The 16,473-nt window shown below is 37.0% G+C and overlaps 1 protein-coding gene across 3 annotated transcripts in view; it reads right to left on the bottom strand.

Annotated features, from left to right (window-relative positions):
- Positions 1–6,141: 6,141 nt before the first annotated feature.
- EIF2A (eukaryotic translation initiation factor 2A) overlaps positions 6,142–16,473 on the bottom strand; it is a 44,624-nt gene continuing 34,292 nt past the window's right edge. For all 3 annotated transcript variants that reach the window (XM_037061819.1, XM_037061820.1, XM_037061822.1), the window contains 3 exons: positions 9,505–9,633; positions 7,125–7,190; positions 6,142–6,513 (listed from right to left, as the gene is read on the bottom strand). In XM_037061819.1, coding sequence (XP_036917714.1) covers positions 6,448–6,513; positions 7,125–7,190; positions 9,505–9,633 — 261 coding nt within the window. In that variant the 3' untranslated portion in view covers positions 6,142–6,447. The remainder of the gene's footprint in view (positions 6,514–7,124; positions 7,191–9,504; positions 9,634–16,473) is intronic.

The raw sequence follows: 16,473 nt of genomic DNA on the forward strand, positions 1-16,473 counted from the left end.
AGACAATGTGGTCACAGAGGAGACACCTACCATCCTTTTGGTACACAGAATTTTCCTTAACCAAAGTGGTGGGGCTCCACCACAATCTCCACAATCTCAGAGGCAGAAATACTACAGGTAAGATAACACAAAAACTTGTGCTATAGTACCATCTATTGAAAAACAAGAGAGCATCCTACCTCTCAACCTCAACTGTTGAGAGCTGTGCGGGCGACTTTCCTTGCAAGTCCCCCCAGCTGCCATGAATGAGAGTAATCATGACAGAGATATGATGTGATCTGCTTGGGGAGGAGAGGTGGCCAGTTTCTCAGGGGTAAAAGGCATTGAGCTCCCTCCTCCAGGGACCTTTATTGGGTTGTAATACACAGGAATATTGGGTGGTAAGGATCAAACAGTACATAACATTTCAAAGAAATCTGAGGGCTTAGCATGAGTCAGAGTCTGTCAAGAACAGTTTTAGGGTTTCCTGCTTGAACCCTTAATATATGAATGAAAGCACTCTTAGCAGAGCAGATTTCACAGGTTTATCAGGAAGTCTTTGTGATGCCAGATTTTTCCCCAGGACACACTCTCGCAAGGCAAGTAGCTGCACCCCACCCCATCAGGTCTTCAGGCTTAAGGGGATTAGAGCCAGGAAGTGCTTCTCCCAGAAGACATGGGGACTCAGGCTATACCAAAGCCGGGGGGTGAGAGTCCCTTGCTCCCTCTTTGTTGCAGCCCCCCGAGTCCTTCCATGAAGGCCTCCCACATGATCAAGTCTGGCTTAGGTTGCCCCCCGCTGTAAGGGGTCTTACCTGTCATTGACTTCCGACCAAGCTTTGGGGACAGAGAGGGGAAGCTGAGGCAGCATTTGCTACCAGAGACAAGCTTTGTCTCCTATGGCTCACATTCTGAAGGTCATCCCTCGCCCTGAGCCACAAGGGGTCTAGAACCAGGCAGAGTGGTCCACAACACAGAGCAAAACAGTATCTAAACAAATCAGTTTGGTATCTCAAATGCACAGAGAAACAATTAATTAAATACTATGAAAAACCAAGGTAATAAGGGAGCACAGGAAAAAAAAAAAAAGAAGTCTTTAAACCAAACTCAAAGTTGTGGAAGACTGTGACTTAAATGGTGGAGAATATAAGATTCTATGTGAAGCTCAATAGGATACAAAAGATCTCTGAAAAACCATTCAATGAGCTCAGAGAAAAAAATCAATGAGCAAAAGGAGTACTTTACCAAAGGGATTAAAACTATATAAAAAAAGGACAACAGATCTTCTGGAGCTGAAGAACTCAATAAATGAAATGAGGAACACATTAGAGAGCACTGGAGACAGCAGACCAGATGGAAGGAATAATCAGGAAGCTTGAAGACAGAAACGTAGAAATGACCACTGAGGAAGAGGAAAATGTAAGAGCGGGTTAAAAAAAAAAAACCTCTAGAAGAACTATTGGACTCTGTTATAAAATGCAACATTAAGAATAATCGCTATACCAGAAGGACAAGAAAACAGAGCCTACTCAAAGAAATGATTGATGAAAACTACCCAAGCCTATGGAAATAACGAAACTTAAAATAGAGAAAGCTAACAGAACACCCAATTATATCAACACGGACATCTTCTCCAAGACACATTTTATTTAAACTGTTAAAAATTAATAACAAAGAATTCTCAAGGAAACCAGGGGGAAAGACTGTAACCTGTAATGTATAGAGAAAATCCCATTAAATTAAATCCCATCAGATTTTTTCAGTAGGAACTTTACAAGCCAGGAGAGAGTGAAAGGAAATACTAAAAATACTGAAAAAGAGGAACCAACAGCCGCCAAGGATAATATATGCAGAAGTTATCCTGTAGATATAAAGAAATAAAGGCATTCGCTAACAAACAAAAGTTGAGAATTTACCATCATAAGACATGAATTATGAGAAATGTGAAAGGCTCTTCTGGAAACAAAAAGAGAAAAGGATACAAAACTCAGTAAGATGACTAACAGAGAGACAAATAGGAAATTGTGACTTTACTTCAGATGAGGATAATAAGCACTCAATTGCAATACAAAGTTTAAGGGTAAAAAGGGGCATTTAAAATAACTACTGCAATTGGTAATGAATGCATAACATAAAGAGATAAGTTGTGACAAGTCATAATAGGGAAGGAGGAAAAGGACTGAATGTGAACAGGCAAATGAGCGTAAGTGGCAATTAGAAGAAGACTATTATGAGACATTTTACACAAACCTAACGGTAACCACAAAACAAAAGTCCAGAGCTGAGACACCAAACATTAAAAATAAAAAAGAGAGAGAGAGAGAAAGAAAACCATAGAAAACGACCAAACCAAAATAGTAGACAAACACACAAGGGAAAAAAGCAATGGAGATACAGAACAATCAGAAAATAAAAAATTAGATGGGTGTAGTATTTTACCATCATCCTAAATGTAAATAAACTGACGTCACCAATCAAAAGGCACATAGTGTGATGAGTCAAAGAAAAAAGGCGCAACTATACATTGTCCACAGAAGGCTCATCCCAGCTGCAGAGACAACAAACACAGTGGAGGTGGAAGATGATACTCCAAGCAAATGGCGTCCTGAGAAAAGCAGGGGTAGCAGTACTCATACCAGACAAAACAGACTGCAATATAAAAAAGGTAGTAAGAGACAAAGATGGACATTTTATGATAGAGGAAACAATTCAACAGGAAAAGATAACACTTATCAACATATATGTACCCAATCTGAAAGCACCAAAATATATACAACAATTACTAGTGGACCTATAGAAAGAAAATGATAGAAATACAATTACAGTAAGGGATTGGAATACCCCACTCACAACAGACAGCAAGTCAATAAGGCAATATAGGCCTTAAACGATACTTTACACCAAACTGACTTGATACTGATAGAACTTTTCATCTCAAAACAAAATATAAATTCTTCTCAAGTGCACATAGAGCATTCTCAAGTACAGACCATATATTGAGGCACAAAACTAGTCTCAATAAATTAAGCTGAAATCAGACCAAGCATATTTTCCAGCCATAAGAATAAAAAACTGGAAATTAGCTATAAGAAGAAAGCTGGGGAAATTGTAAATCTGGAGATTATACAACATGCTACTGAAAAAACTATTGGGGATATAAGATATCAAAAGAAACACAGACACAAAGAAAAATGAAACATGACACACCAAAAATTTCAAGATGTAGTAAAAGCAGTATTAAGAGGGAAGCACATAGCTTTAACAGTCTACATTAAGAAACAAGAAAAATCCCCCTTAAACGACCTAACATTACACCTTAAAGAACTAGAAAAGAACAAAGCCCAAAGTCAGTAAAAGAAAGGAAGTAAAAAAATTCAGAGCAGAAATAAATGGATATAAAACAAAAAGGCAACAAAAAAAATAATGAAACAAAGAGCTGGTTCTTTTTTTAAATATATATTTTTAAAGATTTTATTCATTTATCTTTAGAGGGGAAGGGAAGGAGAGGAGAGAAATATCAATGTATGGTTGCCTCTCATGAGTCCCCTGCTGGGAACTGGCCTACAACCCAGGAATGTGCCCTGACTGGGAATCGAACTGCGATTGTCTGGTTCAGAGGCCCGAGCTCAATCCACTTAACTACACCAGCCAGGGCAGAACTGGTTCTTTGAAAAAAGAAAAAAAATCGACATATCTCTAGGTAAACTCATTAAAGAGAAAAGAGACAAGACTCCAATAGGATCAGAAATGAAAGTGAAGTTACAATGGACACAACAGAAACACAAAGAACTGTGCAAGATGCTGTGAAAGACTGACTACATGCCACTAAATCCAGTAATGGAAGAAATGGAAAGAGTTTCAGAAGTATACAAGTTTCCTACACTAAATCATGAAGAAGTGGAAAACCTAAATAGACTTATCAGTAGCAAGAAAATAGAAACAGCAATCAAAAACTTTTCCCACCAAAAAAGTTCAGGACCAGATGGCTTCACTGATGAATTCTACTATTCAAAAAAGACTTGACACCAATTCTTTTCAACCTCTTCCAAAAAACTGAAGATGAGGGAATACTCCATAACTCATTTTCCAAGGCCAACATTACCTGGATACCAAAATCAGATAAGAACACAAAAAATTACAAGCCAATAACTCTGATGAACATAGATGCAAAAATCCTAAACAAAATACTACTAACAAATCAAATACAATAATACAGATTGGTTATGAGAGGCCATATTCATGTAACTTTTGTTATGGTATGTTATAACTGTTCTATTATTGTTAATCTCTTCCTGTGCATAATTTATAATTAAACTTTATCATAGGTATATATAGAAAGATACATAGTATATGGAGGATTTGGTACTATCTGCAGTCAGGCATCCACGGGGGGTCTTGGAATATACCACCCCCAGATAAGAAGAGACTGTATTTTAACTCTCATTTTAAGCACCATACTCTCTTTTTAAAAATATTCTATTTATTTATTTTAAAAAAGATTTTATTTATTTTTAGAGAGGGGAAGGGAGGGAGAAAGAGAAAGAAACACAAGTGTGTGGTTGCCTCTTGTGCCCTTTACTGGGGACTTGGCCCACAACCAAGGCATGTGTCCTAGACTGGGTACTGAAGCGATGACCCTTTGGTTTGCACGCTGCACTCAACCCATTGAGCCACAACAGCCAGGGCCAATTCTTTTGTAGAGAGAAAGGAATGAAGGGAAAAAGAGAGGTAGAGAAACATTGATGTGAGAGAAACATATATCCATTAGTTGTCTCACATGCCCCCAACTGGGGACCTGGCCAGCAACCCAGGTATGTGCCGTTCCTTGGAATTGAACCGGCAACCTCCTGGTACTCGGTGCACTGAGCCACACCAGCCAGGGCACCATATACTCTTTTTTTATTTCGATCACCTTACTTTCATTTCCTGAGAATAATATCTTTAAAATAAAAACTAAACAAAATGAGTACTCAAAGAACACCTCAGTGATTTTTATATTGATGTGTGCTCAGAAATTTTCTACAAAGAATTAAATGGTTTAAATCATTACAGAAATAAAGGAAAAATGAGTGTAAGAATTTTAGTAGTTGATCTACTTCCTCATTTACCTTGGATTCTTGTACTTTGGATTTTTATAAAAGCCAATGATGGTTTTGTCATGTGTGTGAATGTTATTTATTTAGCATTGACATTATAGATAACTTTCTGAAAAAAAAAAAAAAGATTTTTGGTAGGAATAGTGGCCCTAGAGAAATTAAAAAATATCTAACTAAAACAAAAAGTTCAATGATACTACCTCTCAGATGGCCATTTTAAAAATGATTAATACATTTGCTATAAACTGTGCTATAAATAGGAATTAAAAACAATTGTTAGCCAAACAAAAACATTAGCCGTTTCAGAATGCTTAATATTTCATTAAAAAAAATTTTGAAGTAATATATTGTAAAAGCAATCTATTTGTACCAATTCATATTATCAGAAACAAATTAATGTTGAAAGCAAATGTATGTACGAGTATATATGTGCACACACACATTCCACACACAAAACATTTAAAAAATACCACTCAAATTTAATGCATTTGATCTTTACCAAATCTTAATAAAAACTGCAGTGCATCAATAAACTCAGTTATCTGTGTGTGTCTCTCAAGGTGTTTCTGAATTCTCTACCTATCAGTTAAAATACTAGTTCTGGAAAATGGAAGCCTATTTCAAACATAAACTTCATGAAAATAAGTAATTCTAATGGACTTCAAAACCAAATATGAAATGATTTTGCTAGTCAAATGTATTGGATTATCATTCTACCTTTTTTTCATATGAAAAGACAACCAAAACAATCGTAGTTCATGTCTAGACAGTATTCACCTCATCCTCAGATCACTAGGTTTATTATTTGAAATATGAAAAGAAAATGTTTTATTATTTTCTATTTTTAAAGTCTACATTTACTTTAGAATTCAGAAAAACTTTACATCAAATAATACAAATAATATAAACAACTTAAGACATTTACTAAACTTGATTTTTAAGAATTTCTTTAAAGTTTTGATCAAGAAAACCATATTATATATTCAAAGGTCTACTTCCCCAGACTTGCCTTCTAAAGTAATAAGGGATGTCTTGAGTGAGAAACTTACAACAAAGCCAAAATTGATTAAATTTATAATGTCTTTATTAACGTATAGGGTAAATACTGCCCCCTACTAAAAACTGACATTGTCTTTCAATCTGTCTGATTTAGCTAGAAAATTCACGTGTCTCTTTTTTATATCTCATATTAACATGATATAAGATGCAAGATACAAAAATCAATTGTAATTGGCATTATTAAGTAATTTCACACATATACAGAATCATGGATGTTAAATGTGGGCATATGAGTATTCTGTATACACCAATGAACTTAACAGAAGATGTGTTTTCACTAATTTCTGCTGATCAACATGTTTTCTGTGAATCTTTAAACACCCAATTCCAAATCTTCCAGTTCCTGGAGAAGGGCTTTCTCTTTCTGAATTTTCTCCAACTAGAAAAATTTAAAACAATGAAGTTATTAAATAGGAAATAAAATAATTATTGGCTCTACAGACAAAATAGCAAAGAAGAAAATATTTAGAGGCACTATTTCTGACACTTTATTGGATCCACTGGCAAACACAGATTTATAACTGTAGATTAAAAACAAGTTCTAATTCGTTATCCGGTATGAAGCAAGGGGCCAAAGGGCAGAAGCTGTCTTACTACTGTATTCCTTTAGGCCTAGTACACCTCCCATTTTATCTCTGGGCTTAAAAGTGCTGAGGTGAGGAGGAAGGGAAGGAGCAAAAACAGAGTGGTGCAACCTGAGATACAGGAAGAAAGAGAATCTTATATCTAACATAATAAATGCTCTTGTTTTTAGCAGCAATAGTACTAATATACCTCTTAAATAGTGGCTTTCTCATTCACTACGATCTACATTACGTCTCCCCCTATCTTTTTCCCTGTTTAAGAGTAAAAACATTTAAAAAACTATGGCATATAATTTCCAAAAGAAGTTTTTAAAATCCATGTGCTCTTTTACCCAGTTAAACAATTGTTTATTATAAAAAAAATGAAGGGTAGGCATGACTACGAACCTAAGTAAGAAACACAGACCTGATTTTTTTCTAGCTGTTTTCCAGTTGCTGCTTGTTCTTTCAGTTGTTCTATTGCTTTCAGTTTCTGTAAACATCAAATATCTCATAAGTAAAGAGGAAGGAAGAATAATTCATTTTAGAATGTACTGCATTTTGATGTGTATAATGTGCTTCCATGTAATTATTAATGCACACCCATGTTTTTGGCCCAAACTTTCAGGGGAAAAAAAAAATCTAGATTTAATTTTTTAATCGAATTCTTTATTCATTTATATTTAGATACTTGTTTTTTCTATTATAAAGGAATTTTAGCATTTACTTTTGAACATATTATGGTTCAAAAATAAAGTCCATATCACCTACCTTATCAAGTGGATGACAATCAGCATTATCTATCTTACCTGTTAAGTTGAATGTTGGCTGAAAATGCTTTCACTGTATGTTCAACAAAACCAATGATCATATTCCAGAGTATTATTTTGCATACAGATATTGATCGTTACTGCTTTCTACACTTTTAATGCATAAGCATAAGTAAAACAATAAAAAATATTTACAGAAATACAGAATTAGTACTATCCATATATAATCAGAACCCTTATTTTTCCCTCTAAAATTTGGGCCCAAAACTGCACATTATACACAGCAAAATATGGTAAATTTCCTAACAATTCAATCATATGAATGTGAACCCTGAATAAAGAGGTCAATTATATTTCATTTCTATTAAGAACAATCTGTTAAGTTGCTAAGGTAAACTAATTTTTTAAAATTAAATGTAAAATCAGATATGTTAAGAACACAGGGGATGTAAAGTACAGCATGTTCTCAGTGGGCACTAGACTTTAGGGGAGAACCACTCCAGAAGTTATGTAAATGTCTAACCACTGTGTTGTACGGCTGGAATTAATACAACATTGAATGTCAACTTTAACTGAAAAATGTAAGAATAAATTAATAAGCCCTGTTTGGAGTAGCTTGGTGGGTTAGTGTGTTGTCCAGATATGCCAAGGTTGCGGGTTTTATCCCCAACTGGGGCCCATACAAGAATCAACCAATGAATGCATCCATAAGTGTAAGAACAAAATGACGTTTCTCTTTCTCCCTTCCTAAAATCAACATAAACAAACAAACAAACTCCAGCTCTGAAAAAAATAAGAACATGGGATTTGATGAAATATTTTCCAAGCTTTAAGTTAATGTTATATACGTCCTGGGTTGGCCAAAAAGTTCATTTCCCCCTGTAAAACAGCTCTAGTGGTGCTTAGTTGTCTTTAACTTCATGCAAAACAATTTTGTTAGACCGTATTTTAACAGCTGTCATATTGGTGTATATTTAAAAACACTTACCAAAATTGGTGAATTTTTGTGCAACCATTTTAATGATGAAGATGGAAGAAAACATGCAACATTTTCAGCATACTATACTTATTTTTTCAAGAAAGCTAAAAACGTAACAGAAATGCAAAGAAAGAGATGTGCAGTGGTATGGAAAAGGTGCTGTGACTGACTAACGGTTCAAAAGTAGTTTGTGAAGTTTCATGCTGGAGATTTCTCTCTAGATGATGCTCCATGGTTGGGCAGACCAACTGAAATTGATAAAAGGTCAAATCTAGGCATTAATTGAGGACAATCAACATTATACCACATGGGAGATAGCTGATATACTAAAAATATTCAAATCAATAAAGTTATTAGTAGAAATAAAAAATGTATCTTTTACTTTATGGAAAAAACAAAACAGACTTTTTGGCCAACCCAATATATGTATGCATATATGTATGTAAATATATAACCAACTTCACCATTTATTTTAGATGGACCTGGATGACATCTTTAGGTTAAGGCGAAACTATTGGTTTTTGGTGGGGTTTTTTTTGGTTTTAAAAACTCTTATTCTATTACAGTTGTCCCGATTTTCCCCCCTTTGCCCTCCTCTGCCCATCCCACCCTCCATTAAAGAGAAACTATATAGTGCAGCCTGGGAAGGGCTCCACAGACCTGTTTTATTTTCACAAACCCGTTACAACTTGAAAAACTAATAAACTTCTTTTGTCTCTGTTTCCTCATCTTTAAAACTGAAGTAAAGTTCTGTGCCTAGCTGTCTCATATGTGTCTAATGAAATACTAAGTATAAAGTGTTCATCATATTTCTGTGCAAATGTATATTTCTTATTCCTCTAAAAATCAATAATAAAAAGACTCACAGCCACTAGACATTTGTGAATAGAACTTAAATCAGCACCATTCCTGTCACAGTATTTCACAGTGAGAAAGCAACAAGAGAACTGCTATAAACTACATAGATGCCGATACTCAGGCATCTAAATATTACTTTCTGTAATAATTCTCACATATTTATTTCAAAAACACATCTGACTTGTATTTAAATCCCTCACCTTCTTCAGGTTCTTGATTTTCTTGTCGACCTCAGGGTCTCCGGAGGTTGACTGAGAGACAGTGCTCCGTGCTGAGTTCTGTGGGGCAGGAGTAGGTGCCAAATCTAGACTTTTTTCACCTCTTGCTTCCTGCAGGAAATATTTTCAAAAATTTAATTTTCTAAAACACAAACATCAAAGTGTTTCAACCAAAACAGCCTTGGTATATAAAATGCAGAAACAAAAACGTGATTTTATCTTTTTTGCTACATTTTATATAAAGAGAGGGTCTGCATGGAAGGCCCCATAAAGTATGTGACATTGTCCCATGATACACAACGCAACTTAAAAACCTTAGCAGAGCAAACTAGCAGGTTTCTGTATGACCCAATAAGCATTCAAAATTTTGGGATATTTTGGGAGGTGCCATTATATGGATGCTTTGGAAATGTGAGAGGGATTTTCTAATTCAGGTATTTGAAGTTTCACTCCTATGATATCCTCCAAAACTACGAATATGTATGATCAAGTACATGTAATGGATGATGCTACAGGACAAGTCCTATAGAGATTTATAATCAGTTCAATTGAACTCTGTGACATAGTGCCATTGCAAACTTTTTCCCCCTGAAAATGATACTCTATTGCTCTCAATATGATCAGACCTCTGATGACCTTTTAGCCTCAACCCTCCTCACTGAGGTACCACTGATTCTGAACCATCTTTATTTACCCTAAGGTGCTATAAACTCTTGTTTCCTGGACTTTGTGTTTACTATTCTTGTTCACTGTTCCTTGTGCCTAGAATACCCTCAGATGACCTAGCTAATTCTACTTATCTTCTTGGCCTCCTGGAACATTTCCTCACCGCCCAGGAGGCCAGGTTAGTTAGGCCCACACATGTGGTATGTAACCCTACTCTCACCCTGTATGCACTATATCTCAGTAGACTGCACCCGAGGTTTCCTTGTTCACTGTTCTACTGGTGTCCTCAGCATAATACGTGCTTTATTGCACATGCTAAATAAATGAAAGAGAAAAAGAATGACAATCCTTTTATATTTAAGACAAGACATACATTTTGACAAGAAGGGGAACAAAGTTATTTAAGTTTTTATTGCCATCAGTGTAGGGCTTCTACTTCTTCACACAGTTCCCAGTGGAATACACAGGACCCAAGCATCCAAAAGCTCCTACTCAGAGTTACACTTTGTACATTCCAGTGCAGCAAAAGTTAATTCCTTACTTTCTATGTGAAAACACATTACTGAGCACTTTAAAAGTACTCAGAAAGAAACTGTTTAGTTTCTACTCTTAAGCCTGTAAGTTCTGATATGATGTAGTCTGATATTTTTCATAATATAAAATTAAAGAATAGATTAAAGGAGAAGAGAGAATTTGCCTATCAAAATTCACTTTTGATGTCAGATAAAAAATTTTAAATTTAGTTGTTTGTAATGAGTTAAGAATAGTACTTTTTCTACTACGAAGGAAGGTTAATGTTATAAATGTAAAAAACTATTAGGTAAAATACAAAATTTAATTTTCTATCCTACTTTAGATACCCAAGAATATGTTAAAATGTCTGCATTATTATATTCAAATTCTGGTCATTCCCTGGAAAGGATATACATATAGTAGAGTTAAATTTTTGGTTTCAATTCTTTTTTTTGTTACAGTTGATGAGCCTATAAAACCATCACCAGTTTCTGAAAGTACTTAGTCAGATCATGTGCATCTGACTCCCTTGCCTCTGGTTACTTAACCTGGAGTTGGGGCCGAGAAGGTATGGTCCCGATGCTACTGTCACGGACCATTCACCTTTGTTCTATTACACAGCCATAACTTTTACTAAGTCCCGCCAGTTGTCTCAAAAGTGCTTACAGAAAGGATAATCTTGAAAGAAAAAAACCTTTGCCATCACTGGAAGACACACCAAGAGCAACTCCAAAAATGACGCAGTGACAGTACTGCCTTTTGTGTGGAGCACATGTGGTGGGGCAAGGGTTTGTTTTTGCAATCATGTTTTAATTGCACTGGCACTGATTGTTTTTTAAAGCCACAAGGGCTCTCTTTAAGAAAGTCCAAATATTTTAAATTGATTTTTATAAGTAAGAGATACTGATTCTATGACTCTAATGCAAATTTTATCAGAAAAACACAAAAAAAACAAACTACTGATGTCTTACTGCAAAGGCACCTTAGCACAGTACCAGTGATAGCCATATTGAAAATATCTGATAAAAGGTAGAAATATCACTTATAAAATAGGATTCTAAAGTGGGTAGGTTTCAGAAGACCCTTCAATCTCTATTAGAAAAAATCCTGTACAACTGTAATGGAAAACAATCTGGAAGTTCCTTAAAAAGTTAAAAATAGAATGATGAACTGCTGGTCTCTGGGAAGACTGCAGCCCATGCCTGGCCCGGAAGGCCAGGGAACCCAGCAAGGTGGCAGCAGCAGGCTTCCAATCAAGACAGTAGCATAGGTAAATGTTGTACTGGCCTGTTCCCACAACACATCAAAATCACAACTAAACTACATATCAACTATCATTCAGAACTACCTGAAATCAAGCCAGATGGAAGTCCTAGATGTAGAAAATTAAAGAAGCTACTTGAAGACTGGTGGTAGAGGTGGACACATGGAATGGGCTGGCTCCAAACCCAATTGTGGCAGATAAAAATTAGGATGGATATCTCAGCTATGGAGGTCCCCCTAGAGGAATGAGGGGTCCCAGCCCTACACCAGGCCCCACAGCTCAGAGTTCCAGTGCCAGAAAGAGAAGTCCCCGTAACTCTTGGCTGTAAAAACAAGCAGAGATTGAGGCTGAGGGAGACAGAGGCTCTTGGAGTCCCAGACAGTTCCTCTTAAAGCGGCCCTGTGCAGACTAACTCTGAGCTCCAGCGTGGGGGCAGCAGCTTGCAAGGCACCAAAGACATACAGGGAGGAAATGAATTGTCCAGCATCAGGGCAAGAGCTGGGGGACAGGGGACAGCTTTCTCCCAGACAAAAGTGCTGGAAGAGGATGTTGTTTCTTTGATATGCCCACTCCAGCCCTAACCACCAACAGAGCTGGCAGGCAAGGTGCCATATCTGAGACTCCATCAACCTAGCTAATACTGTTTGCTCTGCCCAGGTGATTCCCTGAGACCCCACCCCATGCAGCTTTCAGGCCCACCCACAGTGCTTCCAGTGGCTTTTCTAGATGAATGGCTTGTCTTGGCCCATGCTTCAGATTTTCCTAACATCTCTCCAACAAGCAGCATCTATCCTTAGCAGCCTCGTACTTCTCTCCAGCCTGGCACCACCAGCAGCAGCTGTACTTAGTTTACAGCTTGGCCTAGCTAGGGCACATTCAAACCCCAGCACAAGTAGCAGCCATCTGCAGATGACTTTGTAGCTCACACTTGGTGGTCACGGGATGGAACACAGGCGGTGGCTGACCTTGGCCTGAACCTCTCGGGGTCAGTGCACCCGGTGAAAAGCTTCAGATCACATTGAAGCACCACCACCAAATCACCTCGACAAGCAACACATTCAATGGGCACCAGAGCCCCACTGAATGAAGTAAGTCCTGCTCTGTGACAAGCTGATCCTCCATGGTGGCCAGAGGTTAATGGTCACAGCTAGTCCTTGCAGCTGACTCCCCTGGGGGGTAAATCCTTCCCATTGATCTTCCAATAGCAATCAAGGCTCAACTACAAGAGGAGAGTATACATAGCCCATGTGGGGTCAGGGGGAATGCACCTCAAGTGCCAAGCTTGGGTGATTGTGAAGGCTATACCACTAAAACCTTCAGGACATCTACTACATTAGGCCACTTTACCAAGCCTGTGGGACACAGCAGCTCTACCTAGTACACAGAAACAAATACAGAGAGGCTGTCAAAATATGGAGACAAAGAAACATGGCCCAAAAGAAAGAATGAAACTCCAGAAAAAGAACTAAACAAAATGGAGACAATCTACTAGATACAGAGTTCAAAACAATGGTTATAAGGATGCTCAATGAACTTATAGTGAAAAGCCTCAACAGCACAAAAAGGACCAGTCAGAAGTAAAGGACACACTAACTGAAATAAAGAATAATTTACACAGAATCAACAGTAGAGATGAAACTGAGAATCAAATCAGTGATTTGGAATATAAGGAAGCAAAAAACCACCAAATCAGAACAGCAAAAAGAAAAAAGAATAAAAAAAAAGATAACATAAAGAGGCTCTGGGACAACTTCAAGTGTACCAACATTTGCAACATGGGGGTGCTACAAAGAAGAGAGAAAGCAAAAAATTGAAAACTTACTTGAAAAAATTATGACAGAGAAGTTCCCTAACCTGGTGAAGAAGACAGACATACAAGTCTAGGAAGCACAAAGAGTCCCAAACAAGACGAAACAAAAGAGGCTCACACCAAAATACATCATAATTAAAATGTAAAAGGCTAAAGACAAAGAAAGACTCTTAAAAAGAGCAAAAGAAAAACAGTTAGTTACCTACAAGGGAGGTCCCCTAAGGCTGTCACCTGATTTCTGAAGAGAAACTTTGTAGGTCAGAAGGGATTTGCAAGCCAAGAAGAGGAAGGACCTGCAACCAAGACTACTCTACCTAGCAAGGCTATCATTTAGAACTGAAGGACAGATAAGAGCCTCTTCTTATCTGAATGACAGATAAGAAAAAGCTACAGAAGCTCATCACTATCAAACCGTATTATTCGAAAAGTTAAAGGGTCTTTTTTTAAGGAGAAGAAAAAAAGATAAAAATACGTACAACAAAATGGCGATAAATGCGTATCTGTCAACAACGAATCTTAAAAACCAAATAAATGAACAAACAGAACAAAAACAGACTCATAGATACAGAGAACATTTTGACAGTTGCCAAATAAGAAAGTTGAGGGCTGGGTAAAGGGTGAAGCAATTAAGTGCAAACTGGTTGTTACAAAACAGTCACAGGGATGTAAAATATAGCGTAAGGAATATAGTCAATAATATTCTAATAAATACCTATAGTGTCAGATGGGCACGAGATTACTGGAGTTATGACTTGGTAAGTCACATAATGTCTAATCACTGGGTTGACACCTGAAACTGATATAACAATGTATGTCTACTATAGTTGAAAATAAAAAATGAAAAAGAAAATTTAAAAAAAAATTAAGAAAAGAACTATCATTTATATTCCTTGCTTTAGGGGACATATCAGTAAAATGTTGCTGTGTGAAATATCTGAGATTTTTCTGCCAATGCTCTCCTCTAGGACTTTAATGGTGTCACGGCTTACATTTAAGTCATTTATCCACCTTGAATTTATTTTGGTGTGTGGTGTAAGTTGGTGCTCGAGTTTCATTTTTTTGCATGTAGCTGTCCAGTTCTCCCAACACCATTTGTTGAAGAGGCTATCTTTACCCCATTTTATGGTACTGCCCCCTTTGTCGAATATTAATTGACTGTAGAGAGTTGGGTTTATTTCTGGGTTCTCCGTTCTGTTCCATTGGTCTATGTGCATGTTTTTATGCCAGTACCAGGCTGTTTTGATTACAGTGGCCTTGCCAATGATACCTCAGACAAAGGTTTAATCTCCAAAATATACAAAGAACTCACATGACTTCACTCCAAGAAGACAACTAACCCAATTAAAAAATGGGGAAAGGACTTGAACAGACACTTCTCCAAGGTGGACATACAGAGGATCCAGAGACACATGAAGAGATGCTCAATATCACTTGCTATCAGAGAGATGCAAATTAAAACCACAATGAGATACCACTTTACACCAGTGAGAATGGCTATCATAAACAAAGCAATAAACAACAAATGTTGGAGAGGGTGTGGGGAAAAGGGGACTCTGGTCCACTGTTGGTGGGATTGCAGACTGGTACAACCATTATGGAAAACACTATGGAATATTCTCAGAAAACTAAAATTGGACTTGCCTTTTGACCCAGCAATTCCACTGCTAGGATTGTATCCTAAGAACCCTAAAACACCAATCCCAAAGAACCTATGCACCCCAATGTTCATAGCAGCACAATTTACAACAGCCAAGAGTTGGAAGCAACCTAGGTGCCCATCAGTAAATGAATGGATCAAAAAACTATGGTACATATACACAATGGAATTTTATGCTGCAGAAAGAAAGAAGGAGCTCCTACCTTTTGCAACATCATGGATGGAACTGGAAAGCATTATGCTGAGTGAAATAAGCCAGGTGTTGAAGGACAAATACCATATGATCTCACCTTTAACAGGAAGCTAAACAACAAAACAAACAAGCAAGCAAAATATAACCAAAGACACTGAAATAGAGAACAGGCTGACAGTGACCAGAGGGGAGAGGGGAGGGAATTTCAGGGCAAATAGGGGAGGGATTTAAAGGAACATATATAAAGGATACATGGACAACAACTAATAAGCGTAGAAATGGAGGGGGGAGCATGGGGAGTAGGATGGAGGTAGGATGGGAGTAATAGACAGAAAACTGTACTTGAAAAATAATTAAACAAAAAAATTGGGGAAAAAAAAAGAAAGAAAAGAGCTATCACATGACCTACAACCCCACTTTGGGGTATACACCCAAAGGGAACAAAACCATCTCAAAGAGATATCTGTACTCCCATGTTCAATGCCGCATTATTCACAATAGCCAAGATGTGAAATACAGTTAAGTCATACACACAAACACACACACACACGCGCGCGCGCGTGTGTGTATATAGGGTCCAGCACAAATAATGCCTTTTATTACAAAATCTTTTATTACAATATCATAAGCATGTAATTCTGTAACATAAAACTATCACACTCAAGCACACCATGTAACATTTTAGGTGAAATGTTCAAATTAAAACTATAAATTATTATACCCATCTTATTATCCTACCAACCACACTCAAGTAGGCCTTACTTCTACTGGACCTAGTGTGTGTGCATGTGTGTGTATATATATATGGGTATATGTATGTACATATATGAATTATACACCAGTATGTA

Source organism: Sturnira hondurensis, unplaced genomic scaffold (assembly GCF_014824575.4).
Source record: "Sturnira hondurensis isolate 20B ecotype Veracruz unplaced genomic scaffold, ASM1482457v3 Scaffold0013537, whole genome shotgun sequence".
Lineage (NCBI taxonomy): Eukaryota > Metazoa > Chordata > Mammalia > Chiroptera > Phyllostomidae > Sturnira > Sturnira hondurensis.